General features: G+C 38.0%; 1 protein-coding gene and 1 long non-coding RNA gene across 15 annotated transcripts in view; one reads left to right on the forward strand and one right to left on the reverse strand.

The window, feature by feature from the left end:
* pax2a (paired box 2a) overlaps positions 1–11,423 on the forward strand; it is a 28,373-nt gene extending 16,950 nt beyond the window's left edge. For 5 of the 14 annotated variants that reach the window (XM_067386399.1, XM_067386401.1, XM_067386411.1 and 2 more), the window contains 4 exons: positions 4,294–4,503; positions 6,412–6,513; positions 9,068–9,154; positions 9,505–11,423. In XM_067386399.1, the coding sequence (XP_067242500.1) occupies positions 4,294–4,503; positions 6,412–6,513; positions 9,068–9,154; positions 9,505–9,626 (521 nt within the window). In that variant the 3' untranslated portion in view covers positions 9,627–11,423. Of the gene's footprint in view, positions 1–4,293; positions 4,504–6,411; positions 6,514–9,067; positions 9,155–9,485 lie in introns of all 14 variants that reach the window. The other 9 variants (XM_067386405.1, XM_067386413.1, XM_067386407.1 and 6 more) reach the window with 3 other exon arrangements.
* Positions 174–2,188, reverse strand: LOC137020614 (uncharacterized). Its single transcript, XR_010895212.1, has 3 exons — positions 1,198–2,188; positions 1,027–1,089; positions 174–198 (listed from the first exon to the last, which is right to left on the reverse strand). It is a non-coding gene; the product is annotated as an uncharacterized lncRNA (long non-coding RNA).
* Positions 11,424–11,752: the final 329 nt, after the last annotated feature.

An 11,752-nucleotide genomic window follows, 5' to 3' on the forward strand; every position in this document is an offset into this window, starting at 1 on the left:
GTGGCCTTTCTTGCACCTGGGACGGGACACACCGGGGGTCTTAGTGCAGACCACCTCTTGCTTCTAGTGAGGCATAGGAACGGCCCTGGTAGAGAATGGTTGTTTAAGTTTTTATTGTTGTTAATGATTTCAAAACAGTGTTGGTTTATGCATGCATGATGATGATACCTACCCCTGGCATCCTAAATTCAGCATTTTCTGAAAAAATAAAATACAGTTTTAAATTACATTCTAAAACTCTTTCAGAATGTCTAGCCTCAAATGACATTTCTTGAGAGTCTTGTATATTAACTGTTCCATGTCGTATTCTAAATGACTTTTGGCAGTAATAACTTCATTTATTAAAAAAAAAAAAAAAAAAAAAAAAGCTAGAAAAGCAGTTCAAAGATCCAATAATGTAATGTTATGTGGTACTCGCATGTGATAAACTGAAAATAAGAATAAGGACAGAGTTAAAGGAGGTGCTAAATTACCCTTCGCATTTACACTGAGAGCCAATTCTGAATAAATTACTCCCTCTCATTGGATAGAGCTGGAGATTATGCTCATTCCCAGCAATGTTTTCCTGAGCCAATTAAAATTCACGCTGCCATTGATCTTGTTGATTTTATGTCGTGCGATTTGCATAATCTATTAAAGATGAATGATTAATGAACTCTTCATTACAAACCAGAAATTGGAATTTTAAGGGCACTACGAGGCATAGGAGACGAGTTTTTTGTGTTAACTGTTTACCCAATTAGTTTTAGGGGTTACTGCTCTGTACCGAAAGTCTTAAAGGAAAAGCTATTCTAAAATAGCTTATGTATTTGATTGAAATTTATGATGCTGGATGAAATCTAACAAAAATAAAAATAAACAGATAAATAAAACTTGGAGTAAAGTACATTCCTTTAAATAATGGAATAGATGCATACTTAAAAACATATAAATACATTTATGAATAAATAAATATTATTCATTTATAAATAATGCTATAAAATCCCAGAAAGTACAGATGATAGAGTTATATGAGGAGGGACTAACCTGTGCTTCTGTAGGCAGTACTTGCCCAATGAGTCAAGCACATTCCACACTTTCATGTATTAACTGTAGTAGAGGGGGGAAAAACAATGGCATGATTTATTCAAACTGCAGTAAAAAGTCTGGATGCTGTCCAGATATGACTAGCCTTTTAAAAAAGCCGTTTGCACATACCTTCACAATGAATGACTAGTGCGGATTCTTAAGCACTGTTCCTGCCGAGCCATATAATGGAAGTCTTCCTGGTGCCAGTAGGATGGTACCGTGTAAATGGGCACCCCTCCGACCCGCTGAAAACCTGAGCAGGTGCTGAAGGGATCCCCCTTGTTCCAAATCTCTTCAGAGAGATGGAAGGAGAGGAGGGGGAAAGGGAAAAAAAAATACTGAGAGCCCGGGCCTGAAAGCAACAGAGCTCCATGTCTGAAAAAAAAAGAAAGAAAAAAAACAAGCTAGAAAAGTAAGAAAGAAAAGCAGCATACGCAGGCAGAGTGAAAGAAAAGACTGCTTTGTGTCGGCTTATGCTGCTGATGAACTCCGGCTGAAATATATCCGACAGAGAGCCATTTTTTAAGTGTGGCCCGCTATTCTCCAGTGAGCAGCAAACAACACGCTGCTGGCTAGACTGAGGTACCTGATGTGTGGCCCGGTGACAAACTGCCTCTGTCTTGAGTCACCAGAAGCCCCGGCAGGCCCTAGAGCCCAAATTAATGTTTATTTCAGCCTCACAATAGCACACTAACCTTTGAGCACACATTTGATAATGAATAACTTCAGGAACTTATATTGGGGATTAAAGCAATTTGGCCATCCAGACATTTCATTGCTGTAATTGATCGGGGAGAAGCAGTCTGTTTTTGCTTGTGAGAAATTGTTGAAAATTGAGGTCAAAGATTTCAGTGCTGTTACAAAACATGAAGGTGTCTGTTAAATACAAGTTTTTTATTTTAATCTCCAAGGCAGGTGACTTTTGCCATTAAAAAAATGGAAGTCATTCCCATCTCTCTTTTTGTGGGAAACCATGCATTTGTGAGAGCGAGACAGCCATAGAGAACTCTATAGCTCTGGTTCATGTTGAGATGTGATGCGCCTCCACATAGGCCAGTGTTTATCTTCCATCTCTGTAATCAGGAGGTTGACAGCCTTCCTTTTTGCAGGTCTTGCTTGTTTCCAGGACAATAAGCAACAGCACCTCTGATTAGTTTCAGAGTTCAGTGATCTTGAACACTGGGCTTCGGTCAGTGTAGCGAACACCCTTGTCTGCTTTACAGCGGCAAAGCAGAGGCCGTGAAAAAGCAAGGCCTAATTCCTCAGACAGCCTCTCTTCCTTTTCTCCTTTATTGGCCTCTAAGGTTTTTTATTTTTGAAGTTAGGCTTTATGGCCATCATCTTCCTCTTTGAAATATAGTCATCTAACCGCCTCGTTTCTCCATGTGTCTCTCAATTAAAAAAACGCCATGTTTATCCTGCTTCTGCTGTATGAAGATTCGGCTGCGAGTCCCAGACCTACGCAGGAAAGAAAATTCTGCCATTGATTTGTGTGGGAAAGAGGCCAGTTAAGTTGCCTGATTTCCTGGCGTTAGGTCAGAACGGGTTGTCAGGGTTGCATCTGACAACAAGGAGGCCTTATCTTAATGAGCGACTCTCCGCACATAGCTCGGTTGTAAAACAACAATAGTTGGGAAACAGCTAATGAGGCTATCATGAAGCTGTGAGAGCCCTCCCCACAGACCATGTTAACAGCAGAGGATGTTAAAGAGGATGAGTGGAGAGAGAGATGAAGACAGAACTCGCATTGATTGCTTGAGCTGCAGTGGCAAACCCGCTAAGATGAAAAATGCCAAACCTCATCAGCCAAATGATATTAAGGCCGGCGATGCAAAGAGGCCATGTCGCGATTTGCAGGCTTTTTTTTGGAGATGCGACTCTTACCTTCGAACCTTAGGGAAATTTCTCTGTATTTGAGCTTGATTGATCTGTGAGCCATTCTGCTGTTTGCTGATGCTATTCTAGAGATATTGTTTGAAAGTGATTTACCTGTTTATATTTGCTCATTTTTAGCTCATTTGACGGATAAATAATTCCAATCAGGTTTGTATAAAATTTTTGCTTTATTTAGATTCAGATATAAATCTAAAGTTGATAGAAGACTGTGAAAGTCTCTTCAGTTATGGAGCAAATTATATGTTGCTTTCCACTCTGAGGAAAAAATGGATAGAAAAAAAACAAAAAAACAATGGAACCAAAGATTTCTCCAATCTGTTTATGAGAAAAAAATATGTTTTCACTTCTAATCTATTCTGTTCATAAGTGTGAGTAAGCAGGGCCCAAAACTAAGACTTACAAAGTGGGTAGTTTTGTCAAATAAATATAACTAGCCACCTGGCCTGTAACTTTTCTTGGTATTCCAAAAAAATTTATTTTTGATATCGCAAAATATGGAATATTGTGATATTCTGAATATTTTTTTGTTCTCTCAAATGGAATCAAAGAGATTCAAGATTAAAATCAGTGGCTGTTCCATCTATAACAATGTTTACATCAACAAAAAATGTCCACAATAAAATTGGATATATTTTTTAATCTATTTTAAATTTATGTTGCAAATCCTGAATTTGTAGAGATACATTCCAAGCCTCCATAAGGAATAAAATATCAATCCTAATGTTTTTGTGAGAGGTGATGTTTCACTGAGAGTTGCTGGGAGTACTAAAAAAACTGTAAAAATACTGAAAAACAGAAATAAATAATTATTTTGTCAAATAGTTTTACAGAAACAATGCAAAATATAGTTTAACGATAAAATATGCAGCCCACAAATATGTGTGGCAAAAGTTTTAAAGCATCTTTGATGCAATTATGTGTGGATCCGCACATAAAACCCACACACAGCACACGCACACAGTAACATTTCCCGGCTTACCATGACCAAATCCCCTCGTGCGTGTAGAAATGTTGTTTTCTGAGCGTCTGCCTCTGGAGGCTCTGTTAAAACTCCTGAACACACCCAAGGAACTGAGTCAGAACACCACGGCAGTCGGAACTTCACATAAATCCTTCTTTTCCTCCTAAACGCAATGTAGCATTACAACAACACCAAACACTGTCAGCCAAACTTCATTTTCCTTTTCTTTTACTGCTCCCATTCAGTACTTCCATCTGTCATGATTCTTTTTTTTTTCTTTTTTTTTTTTTTTTGCTGAGTGCGAGTGATTGTGCATTGTCTGATTGTGTGTGTGTGGCTTTTTTTTGTTGTTTTTCTCCACCTGGCAGAGTCACATTCATCCTCCGCGTGTGTTAAGCAGGAGCCGCATGAGGCTTCCCTGGCTCCTTTCACCCCTTCCTCACTGGCAGTCTCGGGCCTAGCGGAACTGTTGCCCCTCCAGCCCAGCGTGTCAGTAGATGCCTCCACCCCCTGCTACGGTGCCTATGCCCATCATGCCCCCAGCTACAGCCAGTATGCAAGCCAGCCTATTATAGCAGGTACAGCCCAACAAAAAAAAAAAAAAAAATAGAAACTTACCAAGCGCTGGTAAATGGGGGAAACAGCCAGAGGCGTCATGCATCTGTTTCTTTCTGAGAGGGCACCAATAGCAGTCCAAGGTCATTTTGTGCCCTACACATTACCAAAGGAAGAGAAAAACACTCTATAACTAATTTTTCATGTAAGTGTTACACTACCTTTACAAATTTGGGGAGAGCAAGATATTTTTGAAAGAAATTAATACTTTTATTCAGCAATTGTGCATTATATTAATTAAAAGTGACAGTAAAAAAAATAATTGCTGTTCTTTTGAACTTTTTAATCATTAAAGAATACCGAAAAAAATTCAGCTTTGCCCAATCTAATTAATTTAAGTTGTACTAATATTTCACAATATTACTATTCCTATTATACTGTATTTTTGATCAAATAAAATGTAGCCTTGATGAGCATAAGAGACCTCTTTCAAAAACAGGTTGAAAGGTTTTAAAAAAAAAAAAAAAAAACTTTTGAAAGGTAGTGTCTGTGTATATATAATTGAGGTATACATTTATGTATAAAACTACAACTAAATTTTCTAAATATTTTTTAAAAAATCCACTAGGGCACTTTCATGGCACTTCTGGTGACAGCTCCTATCCTGTACTGTCCTGAGAAGTACTGCTAACACTTCTCTAGTTCTCTGGTTTTCCTTCTTTTTTTTAGTGATTAGAAGTCTGTGCACTAGTATTTTTTAACATGCTTGTTAACGTGTGAGTGACATTGTGTCTCTTGTGATACTCCATAAGTGCAAATTTCATTTATTTGCTTTGTGCTCATAATGACCAAAAACAAGACAACAATATGGCTATAATTTGCCTTCAGTTCCTGTAAATTAAACAAAAAGCACAATATCATATTTAAACACAAGTTTTCACATTGCTGTCTGTTTGACTGGCAGCTCTCTTGTTAGTAGCTGGACCGGGGGAATGCATCCCCCCCCCCTCCGACCCTTAATGGTCCCCTTTCAAACAATGATGCCGGACCTCACGAGGGCCCAGTCAGGACTGACGAAGGCCTACGTGCTCTAAAGTTTGAGCCAGCACATCCTGCAGGATTGCTAGCTGTCACCTCCAATTACAGAACTGAATATGGAGGCAATGTGTGCTCTGCACTCTCGTGATGTTTTGGGCTTTTTAGCAGCAGCAATGCCACCAGCAGGCCGAGGGCATTCTGTGCTTCTCTCTGTCAAGCAATTTAAAACACTTCAGTCAAAACAGGCCAGCAGCGCCACTCTGTGTAATAGAGGATGTTAAAAGGCCGAGTGACCTAGAAGAGGGAAAAAAAGCAGTGGAGGTGTTTTTAGCTTCTGCAGGGTCAACAGTTTTTCAGGTTGTGAATTTAAGGAGAGGTGAACTTTACCCAATGCATGATTGGCATGTGGGTTTTCTAGTTATTTGTCTACAACAAATAAGCTTGAGTTGACTTTTTAGATTGTATGAATATGGTTACAGGGGTTGTGTTTAAAAACAAATGTTTGAGTATTATTGTTATTGATGTACATGGTGTTCCACTTTAAGTAGTTTAATGCTTTGCTTTTTCCACTTTATTCTATGCATCATACATTTTAAAGTGCCACAATTTGTGGTGTTCACTTTATCTTTTTTTACAGCATATGCAAAAGAAACTCCATACAAATAGTAGATATATGGTGGTATTAATCTAAAAAGAAGTTTTTTAAGTTCTTTAAGCTTTTTATTATTATTATTATTATTATTATTATTTTATTTGAAAGATTTTAGGATAATCATATATTTATCACCCTTTGGTCACTTATAGCCCATTATTTATTTATTTATTTTATTATTATTATTTTTTTTTTTTTGTGATGTGGATTGTGCACTTACAAATTTTGACTTTCTTTACAGGTCGAGACATGGCAAGCACAACCCTACCAGGGTACCCACCTCACGTTCCCCCTACTGGGCAGGGCAGCTACCCCACCTCTACACTTGCTGGAATGGTCCCTGGTAAGTGTAATTACTTTTTTTACGAGGACGTTAATTTTAAGAGAGCTCGTAATATTTTCAGGAAATGGTCCTCTGCAACTGATCATCTTCAGGAAACCTGAGGTCATGCAAAGCCAACCTGAATTTGCACTTCTATATCTTGAAAAAAAAAAACCTAGTTGTATATGTATATATATGTATATATATGTATATATATGTATATATATATTATATATATATATATATATATATATATATATATATATATATATATATATATATATATATATATATATATATATGTATATATATGTATATATATGTATATATATGTATATATATATTATATATATATAAAATCGTGCATTAGTATTCACTTATCACTGTCCCAAAGCTTCTTTTTTATGTTTTAAAAGCTTCAATATATTAGTGTAGAATGCCAGGTAACATTTTCAGAATGAGAGTTAAAGAGAAGTGACACAAAAGCTACAAGCATATTGCCCATGACATTTCTGGTGATGCTAATGTTTATTAAACAGGATAATATTAATGAGGATAAGATTAATGAGGAGCCAGAATTGCAAGACAAGGAGCCAGAATTGCAGTCTAACTAAAGACAACGACAGGCATTGTGAATCTCGATCTCGACCCGTCAATAACCCGAACAGGATTCTCAGCTTATCGGCTGCTGAGGAGAAAATTAGCGCCTCTCAATAAGTGATCAAGGACATAAGTGTGGGATATAGGACAGTTCCTCTCAGTTCCACTCGGATTCCAGTGCTCATTACGCCCCTCCCTCTCTCTCCCCAACCGTTCGACGCTCTCACAGGCCATCGATAAACACAGCTTTCTCCACCCCTGCCTCCAGTGCTGCAGAGCGTATCTCTTTTCCCCTCTACTTAACCTGCAGTTCAGGTTCACAGCAAACAGTTAAGGGTCACAAAACAGCGGGCGGGAAGGCCTGTAAATATTTAAATCACTATCTCTCAGAGGGACCTGACTTGAGTTTCACTGCCAGGACAGGATGCAATCTGGCAGCAAGAACTGTGCCCTCTCCCCAAACAGCACAATCACACACATGCGTATGCAAACGGACAGCCCGAGAGATGCCGCAGAGAAGTTGGAAAAGTGTAAATGCAATTGTACGCGGAACCAGGGGATAACATCAGCGCTCACAAAGTCGGACTCGTAGCCGAGCACAAACATGCAGTGTGCGAAAATTGGAAAACAAATATTTTACATCAGACACAGAGAGGGATTCTTCTCTCGGTCACTGTTGAGTGCCTCAGATAGATTCAAGTCTGTCTTGGGCTTCCACGGCCCACAAACATGAATGGTTCGCAGGGGCAAATTTAATTCAGTGACAGGATTCATTTGTTGGGCAAACATATCTTTACAGGTACATCAAATATGTTTTCATCAAAGATTCATTTTCATTGGTCACACAGGCTGAGAAATCCTCTTAAATCCTAGAGCCATGGGTTTTGTGTGCACTTCCATTCATCTGGCCCTCGAACGACTAAGATTTAGTGACAGACCCCAAACACTGTTAAAGCAAAAGCCATTCCTCACCAGCTTCATATAAAACCCAGCCTTTATTGTCTCATAAAAGAAAGAAACGTGGGGGACCAACAGCATTGCTCACTGACATGGACAGGGCCGCTTCCTGAAAGTCGAATTCGGCCGTATAAAAAGGGGCGAGTGTGCGCGAGAACGAATCCATTGGGGAGGTTTTTTTGAAGCCGGGCTTTGGTGCGGCCAAAGAAAAGAGAATCTTAAGAGCGCAACAGCAGAATCAAAGAAAAGAAACTTCAAAACCCAGCTCAGGATTAATGTAACAAATTCAGCCAAAATGGCCGAGCACCAGGGCGTAGGAAAGAGGACAGGGCGGGCCATCTGCTAGCTAGAGCGGTGAAACAATGCCAGTTCCTTTCGTTCTGATGTGCTGAACTAATGTGATGCAATATTTCAAATACAGCATTACTGTAATTCGGTTAAGCTCAATTGACAGCTACTTGTCCTTCCTTTTCTTTCTTTTTTTTTTTTTTAGATTTTTCATTATTAGAGTAAGCACATGAAATGTTTTAATTTTTCTCATTTAATTCAATGTGTTTACTTGCTGTTTCTTTGTAATTATTTGTGAAATTTTCAAGCAATTTCCAAGTAAAAGTACCTCCTACACCAATTTTTTTTTTTCAGTGTACAGTGAGGCACATACAAGGGAGCAAAAATCTGTAAAGTTAAAATACTCACTGTTTCACTAGCCATAAACAATGATTTTGATGTTACGTCATCATCTCTAAAACCCTAAAACAACAAAAAAGATTATTTGAACAGCATTAAAGCTCATAATACAACAAAATAAAAAAGCACTTAAGCTAATTGAAATTATAAAATGCTTCCCCCCCCCCATAAATTGGCACCATTTACTTTCAATATACAGTTAATTCCTCAGCATAACCTTCATTATACCACAAATGCTAACAGTTGAGCTTAACTCATACCAACCCATGAATATGCTTTTAAAATACACCGTTTGCTTTATTGCTAACCTGTCATTTGTGTTTGATTTTAGGAAGCGACTTTTCAGGAAATCCCTACTCTCACCCACAGTACACAACTTACAATGAAGCTTGGCGGTTCAGCAACCCCGCGTTATTAAGTGAGTATTAACCCTTTTTGCTTATCCCTTATGGGATTAGTCACTTTAAAGTGGGATTAATATAATCACATTTTACAATGACATTATTTGCATACAGCTTTACTAAACTAGCTACAGTTTTATTTCTCTTTTTGATTAGCAAGGTCATAACACACTGCATCTCTAAATTAAGACGCGCATAAGCCCTTCGCAAGTGTTTTTGTGCGTGCCGAGGTTTCACAATGTAATAGAATAGTTTGATTGTATTTTACATAAGCAAAATCATTAGGAGTGGGCGTAAGTGTTGCTCTTGCTGTGGTTTCAAACGCTCCGCTCTTCTGTTAACTTCCAGGTTCCCCTTATTATTATAGTGCCGCATCCCGGGGCTCCGCCCCTCCCACTGCTGCCACTGCCTATGACCGCCACTAGTTACCATGGCAACCCAATCAAACTGCAGGACCATGGCCGCGGCCTCCATATCGTACCAGTCTGAATGGCGCTAAGGTCAGAGGGATTGAAGATGGCTACACGGTCTTCAGTTTCATGGGGCCGAGATCGGATTAGGAGGGTCAAGCAACAGCGGGTCCCCCCCCCCCAGACATCAACTATACCCCCCCCCCCCACGCAACATCAACACTAAGGCTCTCATTCTCTAAATCACTGAACAATGACTGAACTCTTTCCTGAAAGACTTTGAAAGATTCTACAAAAATATATATATTATACAAGATATAAAACAAGATGAACCGTGTGAAGAAATACGAAGTAACAATTGATGTGTTGTTGTTATTTTTTTTTTTGTTCTATCTTTAAATCAATCAATACATTCCTTTGCATACTGTATTTAGTATCACTAACAGATCACACACACAAGGTTGCCTGAGGCCTTTAAAGTAATTTGCCCATGTCCTACACCATCTCACTAGTGTCTTACCTCTCACGGACAGAACAGCGACGTGTCAGCTGAGCAGAAAACTGCAGTATTGCTGTATTTTCTGTCAAACAGACAAGTGTAACAGTCTTAGAAGCCATCTCTGACTCATGGTATGAAATTACCAACATGATTTAACATTTTCTGTGATACACAATCAAAATGGGGGAAAAGAAAACAGAAAAAAAAAGATCAAAACAGGTCAGACACTGAAGAAATTAACTGTTGCTGTAAATGACCTGAAAAGAAAACCGTATATTAAATTATTGTTTTGGTTTAGCTGATGGTTTGTGTGCGTGTGTGCATTTGTGTGTGTCATACCTTTTCGGGATATTCCATTTTATCATCATCATCATGTGTAATCTCCAATATCATGATCGGTGCCGCTCTTTTCTCGTTTGCACTATTTTGCATTACTGGATTTAGAAGTACAAATGAATTGCAATTATCTTCTAAAGTCTGTCAGATTACATGTTATATTTAAGCAAAAAGGTCTACTCCAATTGACAAAGTAACAGCAACACTGGACAAAAATTCACTTGCTATATGTTAGAAACTAGTACAGTATATGCCTTTTTTGTCCTTCCGTGTGGATCATAAATGATTCCTTAAACTTCAAGAACCATTTTTGTATCGTGTAACTGAGACAGAACCACTCTGACTGGCTCAGTACCAAAGTAATCATTAGCAGTCAATTGTACAACAAGTTCAACAAATGCCTTACAGCTTTTTTAATTTCATTTTTATTTTTTATTTTTATTTTTTTTTATGGTTTGGCTATGGTCCTGAGAGGTAGACATGCATGTAACCCCTCTGTGTGGTCGAACAAACGTTTCACCAAATGTTAACTGAGGATAGAAATGGAAACGGTCCATCCATACGCTCCTGGAAATGTAAAGTGAATGTACTTTATACCACGTTTGCCAAAGACTTAGTTTGATATTTAATATTTTATTTGCTGTATCTGTCAATAAAACAGTATTATGTTTTAATAGTAGTCAAAACTGATTGTATGTGGTAATGTTGAACAAAAAGGAAAAGATCCATCTTAGGCCCACAGCAATGTACACAGAAAAGGTGAATTCTGTTACTTAAAGGTATGTCATTTGCAACAAACTGCTGCTTTGTAGAATGATTTGTGTATAATGTGAAAACAATTCTTCTATGTATATAAGATCATCTACATTTCACCATTGCAGTATCGTACTAATTTACTGATTCCATTTGTAGATATGAGAATTGAAAGAAAAAGAAAAAAAGATTGACATTACATTTGTGTCTTCAATGTGTTGTGCTTTGCAGAGACGCACAACAAAAAGTTTGAAACCCGACCTGCGTCGTTCGGTGGGTTTCAGATGCTATCACCACATGTGCGGCTGTTTGTATGTTTTGTTTAGGTTCACATTTACTTAACTTGTTCATACTGTTTAAGTCTCTATGCAAATCAAGTAAAATGGTATTCTGTATTCTCCTTTATTACTGCGTTCAATTTTACCCTTCATTTTAAATGATCCCTAAATCCTGTACAGAGGATAAGCCTGTAGAAATGAACAAATACATTTCACATGCCTGGTTTTGTGGACTGTTTTTGTACTTTGAACCTTCCTGTATAATTCAAGATAGAGTAAAAACACGACTTCAGAATTCCTTTTGCAAATATTAGTTTAAAGTTATTTTACTACAAGACC

This window comes from Chanodichthys erythropterus, chromosome 5 (assembly GCF_024489055.1).
Source record: "Chanodichthys erythropterus isolate Z2021 chromosome 5, ASM2448905v1, whole genome shotgun sequence".
NCBI classification, from domain to species: domain Eukaryota; kingdom Metazoa; phylum Chordata; class Actinopteri; order Cypriniformes; family Xenocyprididae; genus Chanodichthys; species Chanodichthys erythropterus.